Source organism: Belonocnema kinseyi, chromosome 8 (genome assembly GCF_010883055.1).
Source record: "Belonocnema kinseyi isolate 2016_QV_RU_SX_M_011 chromosome 8, B_treatae_v1, whole genome shotgun sequence".
NCBI lineage: Eukaryota > Metazoa > Arthropoda > Insecta > Hymenoptera > Cynipidae > Belonocnema > Belonocnema kinseyi.
In genome coordinates, this window is record NC_046664.1 from 81,425,467 (window position 1) to 81,441,573 (window position 16,107).

The following is a 16,107-nucleotide window of genomic DNA, read 5'->3' on the forward strand; positions in this document are numbered from 1 at the left end:
TGAAAATATTTCTAATGTTGGTTAAACTTTCATTCCATAAATCTTACTTGCATTAGAACTTTAAGCGACAATCATGACTTAAGTTTAAGAAAATTCCAACTATGAATTAATCCAAATTAATACCATCACTTTAATTGTTAAAAGCAATGTTATCATTATTAAAATATTAATAATTATTTTTAATTTATGTATTTCAGTAGCTCTTTTTACCGTTTTATTATATCTTCCATTCTGATTGTCTAACTTAATTTGACATTGATCTCATTGACTATTATTTTGTTGAAAAATTGCTGCAAACAAAAAAAGTTTATTCTGTAATAATGGGCCGCGTCAAAATATTCAAATTAATCGAATCGTTATATCCTAGTGAAAAAAATTGTGGGTTGGCATCAGAAAACAATACTATTTTCTAATCAGATAATATCTTATTTTCAGTTTTTGGATTAAAAATTTTAAAAGGTACCTATTGTTTATAAAATTCTGGCGACTTTTGTTGTACGTAGTATTTTTGCTGTAGAACAGTGACAAAAAATATGAATAAAACAATTTCTGTTTAATTTGAACATTTTTGTAAATTCGCACAAAACATATTTCTTTTATAGTTAAATGCACAATTTTTGTAAAAAACTTAAATGTATCAAACCTAAAATTTCTTTAACTAGAAGAAAAGAAAGATGCTATTATTTTTGTTCCATGGAATACAATTTTTTCAAAGAAGAAAAATGATAACGTGTTTCTTTGGTAGTAGAGGAATATTTATACTCAATATATTAATCTTTTTCCGTAATATGTGAATGTAACTTAATCCCAAAACATGTTTTTTTTTTAACTTTTAAACAAATTTTAAAATGAGAAAAAAGATTATGATCTTTGGTAGCTAAAGTGGTTCATGTCCGTGATAAGTTTCTAGAGTATTCTTCATGACGTTATACAATTATATTGCGCATTTGCGAGAAACAAGTTTTGTGTAAACAACTTCAAGGTTATTTGTGATAAAATAGAAAATAACCTTGAAGTTGTTTACGAAAAATTCGTTTCTCACAATTGCACAATATAAAAATTTCGCTATAATTTTCAACCGGTAAGAAATTATTCTAGAATTTGAAAAAAGTTGAACTTTCCAATCCAAAAATCGAACAGAAGGTATTAACCGATTTTAAAATGTTTTTTCCACTTCTTTCAGATGCCAACAAATAATTTTCATTATATTGGACCAAAATAATTTGAGTAATTTCAACATTTTTACGCGCTCTATTCGATAAAAATAAAAAATAATCGTTGAAAGTTTCTATACCAGAACAATAAATAAATTGTTTTGTCAAATTAAGTTATTTTGAATCGTGTTACTCAAAGCCGAAATGTAATCTTTGCGTAATTTTAATATTCGTTAATATTTAATCTACACTCCATTTGGCATATTATCAGTCTTGTTGAATTTGAAAAAAGGCAGAGCCAAGGTTTCCAATTTTGGTTTCCTATCACAGATTTTAACCTTCAGAATTTGAACTCCGAATTATCATTCAAAATAGGTGACTGAGAGGTCAAATGAGAAAATCCCCTGAATCTTTTAATTCTGGGCACAAAATACAAACTTGAATACAAGCGAATTCGAAATAAAAAACAGCTTTGTACCAAAAGCTTTAATTTTGAATCCCTTATAATTTACGTAAAATTCGGAATGGATTCTGACATTTTGCGTAGTCAAAAGAATATAACAAAAATTAGTTATCCTCACAAGTTTGAAAAAAATTTAGTATTTTTTTTAATAATAAATCCATGTAGAAAAAAATTTATTTTTAGTCCCCCTATAAATAAAAGTTAATTCTGAAAAAACTGCAAATTATCAAAAAAATTTTGCTAAAGCTCTTAAAACTTGCTGATATTAAAAAAGCATCTGCCAAAAATGCAGAAGACATTAGCAATTAAAATTGCGAAACATTAAATTAAATAATGATTTGAGTATTTCAGTTGCCAAAATCTTGTGAATTTGTTGGAAAATGTTGTTTAAATAACGGAAAGTGTCCAAAGGCAAACAAAGTTTTAAATGAAATCTGTCAAGCTTCTAGGATTAATATTTAATTTACATTTACTCTAAAAATAAGATTTTTTCCTACTAGTTGAAACTCATTATAGTAAAGTTAATTAAATTGTTGAAAAATAGGCATACTCCTCAGATTAAGAAAAACATTAAATAAGTAGCGATTTTTCCAAAATTCTAAGAATGACCAATTTTTGACAATTTTTTTTGTTCAACAAAACCTTAGGATTTATCGATCCATTTGGAATTATACCTATATTAAAAAGGATTCAGAATAAAACTTTTTAGAGATAAGCAGTTTTTGATTTTTAAAATTGTTTTTTTACTCTTCCTTGTGGGTAATACCTCTGATATGTTTATTTATTATCGTAAAAAATTAAAACTCTAATTTGACCCTTATCTTTCAAATAAAATTATATGTAACTAAGTTAATAGAATAACGAATTGCAAGTGATGATTAAATTTTGTAACATAAGGTAACAAAATCGCTAAAATTATATTGCCAAATAAAGGGTTGACCTTTGAGTTAAGTGAACTTAAAATTAAAATGGTAAAATGGAATAATTCAATGGTAAGTGCACACATGTAAATAATTAATACATGTGCAAAATTAATCGGTTAATTTATTAATATTTTTTTATCGTGAGTAATCGAGGCTGTATGCAAATGTGGTAAACTTGCTAAGTGTTATTGCACAACGTTTTGTACTGTGCTTTGCGGGAAACGTAAGCAGGTGTTAGTAGATGAGTCTTGAATCCAAGATTTCTATCTTATCGACACCGAGATTTTTTCGCAGGTAAAGTGGTTCATGTCCGTGCTAATTTTCTAGAATGTTCTCCTTAAGTTATAAAATTATATTGCGCAATTGTGTGAAACAAGTGTCGCGTAAACAACTTCAAGGTTTTTTGTGATGAAATGACAAATAACCTTGAAGTTGTTTACGCAAAATTCGTTTCTCACAATTGCGAAATATAATTTTATATCTTCATGGAGAACATTCTAGAAACTTAGCACGGTCATAAACTACTTGGGTTGTCAAACGGTCTCGATGTCCGTAAGGTAGAAATCTAGGCTTATAAATCCCCTCACTCATCTACTGGGTTTTGGTAAATCGTTAAATTGCGTAAATTCTACTTAAGCCCGTGGCATCTGGTTATGCGTGATCTGCGACCAGGATTAATTTTGTGCGAACTCCAATAACTTATGAATGACTTACGAGTCCGTTGCGGGGGAATGCATAAACGATATGGGTCTCCTGTAAATCCAGGAATGCATGAGCAACTGGGCAAGTGGTTTACAACTTGACATTGGGCATCCTGACCACATGTTCCGGGACAGGGATTTTGGCATTTCGATCGGATACAGGCCATGTTAGACATGCAGTCAGAATTGACTGTGCATTCGGGACGACATCCTTCGTATGGGTCTCCAATATATTCAGGTACACATGAGCAGGAGCCCACGCCATTTTGCTCTTTGCAAATGGCATTGGGACCGCAGGGGGACGGCGTACAAGGGGTCAACATCTCAACGGGGTAGGTTTCTGCTAGAAAGGGTACAGTAGTTCAATAAATGTAATTTACCCCTTTAAGCAGACCTTAATTTCCTTATAAGGTCATGGCTAAGCAGAAATAATAAATCGCAGAAGCGTACGCCTAATCGCATGATTTTTAACACCATAGATTCCCTGAGTTTTCAGGGATCGATAAGTGTTTCCTTTTACTGACACTAGATGTCAATGTTGTATTGTCAGTTTAACTGACTATGTAATGTACTTCTTTTTTCAAATTGAATCAACACGACCGCTAGATCTTGAAAATATTGAAAAATATTATCACTTGTTTTGAAAGCAGTTTAGATGTTATAAAATTTTTAATACATAAACCGGCTTCACACAGATTTTCTTGTCTTTTAAGAATGTAAAGAGCAAGAAACGATGGTAATGCCCAACATATATTATTTCAAAGTCATATGCTTGGCTTAAGTAATTTAACCATTATATTTCTGGACCCGCCTACTGATTTTGATGAATTTTGTTGCAAAACTCTTAGGTTTATGAAAACCTTAACGGGAGTGATGATCCAAACTTTCTTTAAAACGTTCAAAATCAACGATTTTTCATATTTTCTCTAAAATTTCTCATTCTTGACGAAAGTCCAAAAATTTGTTTTGATTCTGGGTCCAGCTGCGGATTTTTCTGAACCTTGATGAAAATCCTTTACTTTTAACTGAAACTCGAATTGTTATAGATGTGCACCTCCATAACAGATTTAGTTTTAGTAAAACCTTCGATTTTCCACCAGGATAATTAAAATCCGTAGACGCACATAAAACGAAAATTGGCCGACTTTTGCGAAGAATATGATCGACTTTAGAGAAAATATGAAAAATCGTTGATTTTGTATGTTTCAAAGAATCACTATTTAACTAACTTTATGCAAGAATATCAATTGAAGATGTCTATGTCATTATCTACTAAAATTAGACACTCAAAGAAACAACGTTGAAATCAACATCAATTGATTTCAACGGCTAGCTATTTTCAAAGGGAACAATAGTCCTTTTGACACAATACGTTTAAGAGTACCATTGTTTTACCCTACTGTTCTTTGTCCTTTCAATATGAAAAAAGAAGCCATTATTATACTTGAAGTAGCAGCAACTAAACGTAGACTGAAAGATTTTCTACTCTTTTATTGTGCATATTTTTCCTAAGTTCTTGAGACAGGACAGAACTTACCTGCTGTGCATGCAAGAAAGGTTAAAATTCATGCAAAAAGTAAGTATAATAACAGGACTCACCCTTTCTGGAAGGTTGGCAACTGCTGTAGGGATCACCGTTGAAGCCTTCTAGACACGTACATGCCGCGTTGTGATTGATGACAAAGCACTGAGCGTTGATTCCGCAACGACCGGTACAAGGATCACTACACTTTTGCTGGATGCAGGCAAGATGTGCCGGACACTCAGGATTGATAGTGCACTCGGGTCTGCAGTTTGGTGGAAGTCCAATGTAATTTGGCAAACAGGAGCATGCAGATGTCTCTCCACGGACATGACATTCTGCGTTGGGTCCACAAGGTGATGGTTTGCATGGTTCGTCTGCAGGTCCACGAACATCTAACCATTTAAGTTGATTAGTAAGTTATACAGTATGAATAAAAAAAGGCTCTTCCACTTTTAATCAATTTTATAAAACCAATTGTGTGGCTTTGCAAATTTCGAAAAATCACTTACCTTCATTTGGATAGCATCTAATGAAGGGATCGCCAGTATAACCATCAGCACATGTACATATAGGATTGTGATTGACCGTCATACACTTAGCATTTTGACCGCAGGTACCCGGGCATGGATTCTGACATTTGTTTCCTAAACATGCTTGAGTTAGTGGACATTCAGCGCTGACGACACATTCCGGCTTACAACTTGGCGGACTGCCGACAAAGTTCGTTTGACACGAACAGACTGGATGGTCGCTGACAACTATACAGTTGCTGTTAGGTCCACATGGCGATGGCATACACGGATTCGTGAAAACTGGAAATAAATATTGAGATGTAGTCATTAAAGAATGAGTCTCCCACAAGGGCCTTCAGACCTTTCAATATTATATGAACAAAAGTATTTACCAGGTTGAATAACTTTACGGCAACCAGTGAACGGATTTCCAGTCGTGCCTGATGAGCAGCTACAGGTAGGAATGTGATTGATAACGTCGCATTGGGCACCAGTTCCGCAAGTACCCGGGCACGGATCTATGCACCGTTGATTGATACACGATTTTGTTCGAGGACAGTCTGTATTTAACGTACATTCTGGTCTGCAGTTGGAGTATGGATCACCAAAGTAGTTAGGGAAACAAGTGCAGGCTCCATTATCACAGAGAGCATTAGCACCACACGGAGATGGATTGCATGGATCATGACTTGGAGGAATTTCTGTGAATAGAAGAATCGTACTATTTAGAAAAGCGTGATTCAATTGGAAGAGCTGTAAAAAGTCAACATATTCAAATGATAATTTACCTTTTATAAGTGGCGAGCAGAGACTGAAAGGATCTCCCGTGTAATCTGGTTGGCAAAGACACGTTGGAATGTGGTTCTGCACACGACAGTCAGCATTCTGACCACAAGATCCAATGCAGGGATCCCTGCATTTTTCAGAAATGCACGCTTGGATCGATGGACAATCTGTGTTGACTGAACACTCAGGGCGACAATTGGGAGGCGATCCAATGTAATCTCGCGAGCAGGAGCATACTGGCTGTTCTCCGATTTCTCTACATTCTCCGTACAGGCCACAAGGGTTGGGCACACAAGGATTTTTCGCAATATTCAGTGGAGGCTGTTTTTCACGAATATCGGGATAACATCTTATGAATGGATCTCCTGTCATATCCGCAGGACAACTACAAAATGGACTGTGACTGGTAACTCTGCATTGTGCTCCCATACCACAAGTTCCTGGACAAGGATCTGTGCATTTATATTTGTAGCATGCTCGATTCTGAGGACACTCTGAGTTTACAACACATTCTGGTCTACAATTTGGAGGTAAGCCTATGTAGGAATCTTCGCATGAGCATACAGCTTGACCATTAATTGCGCGACAGATACTGTTGGGTCCACATGGTGATGGAGCACATGGCGTTACTTCAGGAGGAACTAAAAAAATTCCAAGATATTGTATAAGGATTGTGTTATTAGAGACGATGGAAATTTGAGAATTAGTATATTTCATACTTTCTCTTTGGCGAGTGCAGGTGTTGAATGGATCGCCGACGAAACCAGGGAAACAAGTGCAGGTGGGAATGTGATTTACAACTGAACACAAAGCATCTGTTCCACAAATTCCTAAGCAGGGATCTTCACATTTATTCCGAATACAAGCTTTGTTTGTTGGACAATCGGAACTGAGAATACACTCTGGTTGACAACCTTCGTACGGATTACCATGGTAATCCTGAATGCAGATACATGCGCCTACATTATCTCGCCGTTGACAAATAGCGTTAGCTCCACACGGCGAGGGCTCACAGGGATTGATATACTCTGTTGGATTTAAATATATGATTAAAATAATAAAATACATTAACTTTGCAGAATGAAATGAAGAATTATCAATGCAATACATTACCTATGATTTGACGAATGCATTGGACAAACGGATTTCCCGTGTATCCGGGTGAACATGAGCAACTAACTGCATGATTTATAACTCTGCACTCTGCATTTTCTCCGCAGGATCCAGGACATGGGTCTCGACATTTAGAATTAATGCAAGACTTGTCCGATTGACAATCTGGGTTTATCACACATTCAGGTCTACATGACGGTGGTGATCCGATGTACGGTGGTAAGCAAGAACATTCATAATTATTGTTTATATTTCGACAGTTAGCGTTTGGACCACAAGGCGATGGATTACAGGGATCTGTCTTAGGTTCCAGTTGCACTGAAAAAATTTATTTGTTTTTACTATTTGTGTTCTGTTTGGATTAAGTAGAATGACATGTAGAAAGAAACTTACTTTCAATTTCGTAACAGCTTCTAAAAGGATCACCTGATTGACCAGGGAGGCAGCTACATATTGGGGAATGATTAATGACTTCACAACGAGCATTTAAACCGCAAGCACCTAAGCATGGATCCGTGCATTTTTTATTTATGCAAGCTCTCGTTGGTGGACATTCTGGACTGACTACACACTCAGGTCTGCAGGATGGTGGTGTTCCTAGATAACCTTGGAGGCAAGAGCATACCGGATTATTAGCAATATTCCGACACTCACTGTTAGGTCCACAAGGCGAAGGTGTGCATGGGTTAGTTACCAATGCATCTGAAATTTTTAACAACAATACATTATATTTCTTCTCTTCAATAAAACGCTATCTAAGTATAAAACGTGACTGAAAGTACCTTTTGGTTTCAAACGGCAGCTCACAAATGGGTCCCCAGTATATCCATCAGTACACGAACATACCGGAATATGATTGACTATATCACATCGAGCAAGCTGCCCACAAATACCAGGGCAAGGATCCTTGCACTTGAACCTCATGCATGCTTTATCGCGAGGACACTCTGAATTAAGAATGCATTCTGGACGACAAGCCTCGTATGGATTTCCGGAATACTCGGGCTCGCATGTGCATTCACCGTTACGGCAAATAGCATTAGGTCCACACGGTGATGGATTGCAAGGGTCGATCTCCATTATGGTCCTTGGTGTACCTGAGAGGAAAAATAATTAAAATTAAACGATATTCTTATTTGGATAACCAAACACTTATATTGAGAACTGTCATCCAGTAGTATTTACTAGGTGGAATAGGTGAGCAGAACTTGAATGGATCTCCTATGTAGCTCTCCATACATGTGCAAACAGGAATGTGATTTAATACATGACATTGCGCATTGACACCGCAAGATCCGGAGCATGGATCTTGACACCTTTCATTGATGCAAGCTAATTGACTCGGGCATTCCGAGCTTAAGACACACTCAGGGCGGCAGTTTGGAGGAACACCAATGTAGTTCGGAAGACAGGAGCAAGCAGGACTTCCAGAAATGACTTGACACTGCGAGTTGGGACCACAGGGAGATGGAGTACAAGATGGAGGTCTTTCTGTGATTGCAATCTCTTCTTGAGGGAAGCATATTTTGAAAGGATCTCCTGTGAATCCGGAAGGACATGTACAAATTGGAATGTGATTTTTGGTAGCACATATTGCTCTTAAACCACAAGTGTTGGGGCAAGGATCAGCGCATTTTCTATTAATGCAAGCAAAGTTAACTGGGCACTCGGCATTAACCAGACACTCAGGTCTGCACGATGGCGGTGATCCAATGTGATCCGGTAAGCAGGTGCAAACTGGCTGTTCATTAACTTCTCTGCATTTACTGTTCGGTCCACACGGTGACGGTGAGCAAGGATTCCTTGGAATTAATACTGTAATCAAAATTTAATAACATTTATTAACATTATTATTTCAATGCTAAAATTAAATCCCAATTTTTAAACAGTATCATATTGAAAACATACTTCTTTCCTGTTCGCAAGCAAAGTTTGGATCTCCAGTGTAACCAGGTGGGCATGAGCACTTAGGAATATGATCCTGAACGTTGCAGAATGACAAAGTACCACATGTACCAGGACAGGGATCGATACATTTAAATCCAACGCAAGCCAAGTTGCTCGAACAATCGTTATTCACTTCACATTCTCTATGACAGCCTCTCTGAAGATCATAAGCATCACCAATAAATTCTGGTGGGCAGACACAAGCACCAGCTCTGCTTTTTTCGCGACAAAGCGCATTTGGTCCGCAGGGATTAGGCAAACAAGGATTTGGACGTTCAGTAGCTAAAAATTAAGAAAACCATATTTGAAGGTGCCTTCAGAAGAAATAAAAAGTGTACTAATGATTATAACTCAAAATTCAGCAAACTTACATGGGGGCAATCCAATTTCGCAGCGGATCGATGCATCACCTTCATAACCCTCAGGACAAGTACAGAGAGGTAAATGATTTTGAACTGAGCACCTAGCCATCTCTCCGCAAGCACCAGGACAAGGATTCTTACACTTCTGATTAATACATGCATATGTTGTGGGACATTCAGAGTTATCAGTGCATTCTGGTCTGCAATTCGGAGGCCTGCCAACAAAATTAGCTAGGCAGGAACATGCAGGTTGTCCATTTATTTCTCGGCACTGAGAGTTTGGACCGCAGATGTCAGGTGTACATGGATTTTCCCGACTAATTGGACCATTTGGTCCAACTACTTCCTCTTTTGTACAAGTAACGAGAGGATCCCCTGTATATCCGTTGGCACAACTACATGTTGGATTATGGTTAATGACTTGACACTTGGTATTCTCTCCGCAAGATCCCGGGCATGGATCACCACACTTGTAATTGATACATGCTTTGTTTTGTGAACATTCTGAACTACCAGTGCATTCAGGACGACAAGCAGGTGGTGCTCCGATGTACCCAGGTTGACATGAGCACACTGCATGACCGTTGAGTGTTCTGCAATTGCTGTACGGTCCACAAGGTAAAGCTTCACATGGATCTGTTGGTGGTCCTGGAGTAACTATTTCCTTCAATATACACGCGTTCAATGCATTGCCAGTGTAACCTGGAAGACATGTGCAGGTGGGTGCATGGTTGGTAACGCGGCAAAAAGCATTTTCTCCACATGCTCCAATGCATGGGTTTATGCACTTATTATTCACACACGCTTTGCTGCGATCACATTCAGAATTGGTGACACACTCTGGCCTACAGCCTATGTAAGGATCTCCGAAATATTCAGGCATGCAGGTACAAGATCCGGCACCGTTACGTTCATTACAAATTGCATTGGCACCACAAGGAGATGGGATGCAAGGTGTTTGAGGTTGTTGAGTTGTACTGGGTGCTGAAATAGAACAGTCATATTAATTTATTCTCAAAGAAGTGGCAAATGCAATGATATTTAGAAATGCGTTGGATTGGAAATATATTAGTATAACCTACCTTCTATGATAGGTGTACATTCAGCAAATGGATTTCCGGTATATCCTGGATTGCAAGAACAGATAGGATTATGCTTTATGACATTGCAGAAGGTGTTTACACCGCAAGATCCTGGACAAGGATTTGTGCATTGCTCGTTCTGACAAGCTAAATTTCCAGGACATTCCTCGTTGATCAGACATTCAGGTCGGCAGTTTGGAGCTTTTCCAATATAATTTGGCAAGCAGGAACAAGCCGGAAATCCATTGATATCCCGACATTGCGAGTATTGCCCACATGGCGAAGGGACGCAAGGATTACTAATCGGTTCAATCGGTGGTGTAGTTTTTGGTTCTATTCATCCAAAGTTTTGAGTTAGTTTTGGAAAATTTTCTACTTATCATATTGAAACAAATTTGTATGCCTTACCTTCTCTTGCGCATCCATAAAATGGATCTCCGGAATATCCATTTATACATGAACATACAGGGCTGTGATTAATAACCTGGCAGTCTGTATTCAGACCACATGTGCCAACGCAGGGATCTTGACAACGTTGGTTAATACAAGCTTTGTTGTTTCCACAGTCTGTGCTGACTAAACATTCCGGTCTACAGTTTGGTGGTGTACCAATGTAATTTTGTTGGCAAGAACAAACTGGATGACCATCAATTACTTGGCATTTACTGTAGTCACCGCAAGGTGAAGGTTGGCATGGATTTGTTTGTGGCGGAGGACCTGTAAAATCCAAGTCAAGTTAGTACGTATAATATAAAAAATTTAATGTGAGTGCAATAAAAAAAGTTAACATACCAGGAGGTGGCAGGTAACAAGAAATTTGAGGATTTCCCGTATATCCAGACAAACATGTACAAGTTGGTTGATGATTGAAAACTTGACATTGCGCATTTAATCCGCATACTCCTGTGCAGGGATCCTTACATTTGTTTACAATGCAAGCTAGATTGTGAGGACAGTCGGTGTTCTGTACGCATTCTGGTTTACAACCTTTGTAAGGATCTCCTATGTAATCGGATAGACAAGTGCAAGAAGCAGCACCATTGCGTTCATTACAATTGGCGTTTGAACCGCAGGGTGAAGGACTACAGGGGGTGCTTGGAGGTTCAAATACAGGTGTTACTAAAATTAAAAGTATTTCGTCACAAAATAATACATCAACCTCTATTTTGTATAATTAGGTTCAATTATATTCAAAATTCTAATGAATAATGCGTCACTTAAAATTAGAGCAACTTTGTACCTTTGAGATTGCATCCGAAGAGAGCGTCTCCTTCGTATCCTTCATAGCATTCACAGACTGGACGATGATTCTGAGCGCTGCACTTAGCGTTGTAACCACATGAGCCTATGCATGGATCCGAGCACTTGGATTGAAGACAAGCAAGATGATTTGGGCAATCTTGATTAATGATGCACTCTGGTCTGCAATTTGGTGGCGCGCCAAACATTCCCACCATACATGAACATACTGCTCGATTTTCATTAACACGACATTCAGCATTGGGTCCACAGGGTGAAGGCAAGCATGGTGTGGAACTTACACCCTTTGCAACATCTTCGGTACATTCCACAAGTGGATATCCGGTGTATCCCGGAGGACAGCTGCAGAGTGGATTGTGGTTGCTAACATGACAGTAGGCATTCAACCCACAGGAACCTGGGCAAGGATCGCTGCACTTTTGGTCAATACAAGCCAAATGCTGAGGACACTCCGAGTTAACGACACATTCTGGCCGACACATCGGAGGTACACCATAGAAACCAGGACTGCAAGAACACACTGCTCTATCATTCACTACCCGACAAACACTGTATGGTCCACAAAGAGATGGCGAGCATGGATTTTCCTTTGGTCCAACTATATCTATTTTGCAGGCTTGGAATGGATCTCCAATATAGCCTTGTAAGCAGGAACAAATTGGAATGTGATTTATGACTTCACACTGCGCGTTGTTTCCGCAAACGCCAAGACAAGGATTTCGGCAATGTTGATTCAAGCACGATAAGTCGCTGGAACAGTCAGAATTAACTAGACACTCTGGTTTGCATCCGATGTACGCATTTCCAATGTAGGGTGGTATACAAGTACATCTGGCTGCACCATCGTGAACTGTACAGAGGGCATTGTTTCCGCAAGGTGATGGATCACAAAGATCTAGTGTTACAGGTCTCACTGAAAATGAAAAAGCGAAATTAGAAGAATAAAGATTCTGATATATTTACTACCACAAAAGTACAAGAAGTTTAAAAACCTGATATTGCAGTACACCCTATAAAAGCATCTCCTTCGTAGCCGTACTTGCAATAACATTGCGGAGTGTGATTAATAACTGTGCATTCCGAATTTGGACCACAACTGCTGGGGCAAGGATTCACACACTTATTCGAATCGCAAACTTGGTCAATGGGACATTCCTGGTTGATGAGACATTCAGGTCTGCAGTTTGGTGGGCTTCCTATGAAATTGCTTTCACAAGAGCAAACAGGTCTGCTCATTTTTAGTTGACACACCGAATTAGGTCCACATGGAGTTGGGTTGCATGGGGATGGTGGTAAGTATTCTGAAAGTTTATCAAATAAAAAGTTAGTGTGAAACTAGGTAAAAATCTAAAAGTTTTGAAATAGCATTAACTGAATAAATGTGAATCATACCAGGAGGTTTGAAGCACGAAACAAAAGGATCACCATCCTGACCTCCGGGGCAACTGCATACTGGATTGTGATTAATCACAGAACAAAGTGCACCATGTCCACACCTTCCTTTGCAGGGATTGACGCACTTGTTATTTATACAAGCTTGTATTTGTAAACAGTCCGAAGACACAATGCACTCCGGCGAGCAGAGAGGCGGAGTTCCTCTAAACCCTGGTATACATGAGCAGGTGGAATATCCTTGCGGGGAAACTATGCATCTACTATTGGGTCCACAAGGCGATGGATTGCAAGGTAATACAGTGACTGGGTCTAAAAAATGGTAAAAGCAATAAGTAAATGTACATTCAAGACCACCGATTTAATTAGATATAAAGAATTTAATTAAACCATTACTTTCTCTAGGTTCGGAGCAATAGACGAACGGATCTCCTGTTAATCCGTTCTCACAATAACAAACAGGGGCATGATTGATGACGTCGCAAGTTGCTCCATTTCCGCAGGCTCCTCTGCAAGGATCAACACATTTATGGTTGGAACAAGCACGGGTCAATTCGCAATCAGAATTTTGAACACATTCCAAGTGACAAGCTATCAGTGGATTCCCATCGAAGTTGGGCAAACATTTGCACAAAGTTACGCCCTGCCTTTCTTCACAATATGCATTTGCTCCACATTGTGTTAAACTGCAGGAATCTGGGGCTACTGTAAATTCGGTAACAGGGAAATTACAATTAGAATGTCTGTGTGAAGAACATGTATTTTCCATATATTAAAAAAAACTTTAAAGTATGTACCTATTGGCGTGGGTGAGCAACTTTGATATGGATTTCCAAATAAGCCCGTGGGGCAACTGCACACAGGTGAGTGATAGATAACCTCACAGTCTGCATTAACACCGCAGGATCCCAAGCATGGATCCGAACACCTCCACCCTACGCAAGCTCTATCTAAAGAACAATCGCTGTCGCTTAAACATTCTGGTTTGCAAAAAATACTGTCTTGATTTTCTGGGGCAGCACAACCTCCGCACATTGCCACTTGATTTGTGTAGGGATCACATACATTATGTTGTCCGCATGGAGATGGTGAACAAGGCAACGTGAAATTACGCTGATTTTCGACTGTGATTGTAGCTGAAAAAATAAAACAAATATAATAAAGGTTTCTTTAAAGCTTATTTTAAGAATAAGTTCTAATTATTCTGTACACTTACGCTCTGGGTAGCATCGAATGAAAGCATTACCGAAGTAGTGCTGTTTGCAAGTACAAGTAGGTGTATGGTAAGAGCATATGCATTCTGCATTGGCACCACATAAGTTTCCAAGTGTACAAGGGTTTACACACTTCATATTAATGCAGGCCATGTCATTGGAACAGTCAGAATTGATAGTACATTCTGGTTGACATCCAGACTGAGGATCTCCTAAGAAATCAGGCAGGCAAGAACAAACTGCACGGCTGTTTAAAACTTGGCAAAGTGTGTTTAGACCGCATGGATTGGGTTCACAAGGATTTGATGGGATATCCATACGAGGAGAACACCTGATTAATGGATTTCCAATAAATTCTTCTTTACAGCGGCACACCGGATGATGCACTTCTACTTGACACTCTGCGTTGATACCACAACCTCCCATGCATGGGTTTTGACATCGATAACCAATACAAGCCTGTTTAACATCACAATCAGTGTCTTGATTACATTCATGTCTGTCACATCCTGAAGAACTTGTTGGATCTCCAGTTGTTCCTGGTAAACATTCGCAGAGTGCTCGGTTTTCTATTGTTACTTTGCATGCAGTATTTGGTCCACAGGGACTTGGTTGACAGGCACTAGAAGGTGGTGGGTGGCAACCTTGATATGGGTCTCCGTAAAATCCGTACTGACAATAGCATTGCTCTTGGTTGTCAGCGATGTAGCAATCTGCGTTGGCGCCACATGGACCCGGTTGGCATAAAGGTCTAACAACTGTTTCTGAAATAGAATTTGCTTTTAGATTCTGTGATTCAGCTCTAGGTTTTAATTCAAATTTAGTCATAGAAGTCAATTTGTATTAAAATAGAAACAAACACAATTTTTCGAAATATACCTGTGCAGCTCTTATAAGGGTTTCCAGACGTGTATTCCGGACAGTAGCAAGGAGGAACACGCCTAGGATCACATTGAGCATTATGCCCGCAAGTGTTAGGCTCGCAAGGATTAACTTGCTGTATACATCCTCTGATTGTGTTGGGACTTTCAATAAAACCTGGCAAACAAGTGCATTTATAAATTCCGTTAGGCAGGACTGAACATTGGGTATTCTGGCCGCAAGGAGATGAGTCGCAAGGATTACTGTAAGGCACACAAGGAGTAGCTGGTGGTTCTCCTTCGAAGCCTGGCAAACAGAAACATTTCACTTGACCATTTATTACTCGACAGCCAGAGCTGGAACCACAGGGATTGTCTTGGCACTGATCACCTTCTGGAACTGAAATATACTTCTGTGATAACACTCTCAAATGCAAAGTGCGTGAAGGATCGTTTTTTAACTAATGGAAAATTAATACATACTGCATTGTTCAAACGGATTTCCGGTAAGTCCTTTCGGACAGAAGCAAATAGGATTGCCATTATCATTTTCACAAGCCGCATTAACACCACATGGGTTAGGCAAACAAGGATCTTGAGATCCGCGATGGCAACCAATTTGAGGATTTCCATCGAATCCAGCTGGACATCTGCATTTAGCATTGTGATTCTCTGGGTAACATTCGGCATTATCTCCGCACATATCCTCCGAACAGGGATTGATACAGCGTCTGTTGAGTCGGTCACAGTACTTGTATGGAGGACAGTCTTCGTTGTACTGACAAACATTCCTATCATCGTCGACTGCAAACA

The 16,107-nt window shown here is 38.8% G+C and overlaps 1 protein-coding gene across 1 annotated transcript in view; it reads right to left on the reverse strand.

The window, feature by feature from the left end:
• Nucleotides 1-16,107, reverse strand: part of LOC117178780 — a 226,464-nt gene that overhangs the window by 90,414 nt on the left and 119,943 nt on the right. The window contains 23 exon segments of the mRNA XM_033370251.1: nt 3,255-3,581; nt 4,841-5,158; nt 5,276-5,578; nt 5,671-5,979; nt 6,067-6,705; nt 6,784-7,092; nt 7,178-7,495; nt 7,571-7,879; nt 7,960-8,274; nt 8,363-8,992; nt 9,086-9,406; nt 9,496-10,470; nt 10,569-10,901; nt 10,977-11,285; nt 11,361-11,687; nt 11,809-12,741; nt 12,821-13,129; nt 13,221-13,532; nt 13,617-13,925; nt 14,018-14,356; nt 14,437-15,198; nt 15,314-15,694; nt 15,778-16,098. Coding sequence (XP_033226142.1) covers nt 3,255-3,581; nt 4,841-5,158; nt 5,276-5,578; nt 5,671-5,979; nt 6,067-6,705; nt 6,784-7,092; nt 7,178-7,495; nt 7,571-7,879; nt 7,960-8,274; nt 8,363-8,992; nt 9,086-9,406; nt 9,496-10,470; nt 10,569-10,901; nt 10,977-11,285; nt 11,361-11,687; nt 11,809-12,741; nt 12,821-13,129; nt 13,221-13,532; nt 13,617-13,925; nt 14,018-14,356; nt 14,437-15,198; nt 15,314-15,694; nt 15,778-16,098 — 9,708 coding nt within the window.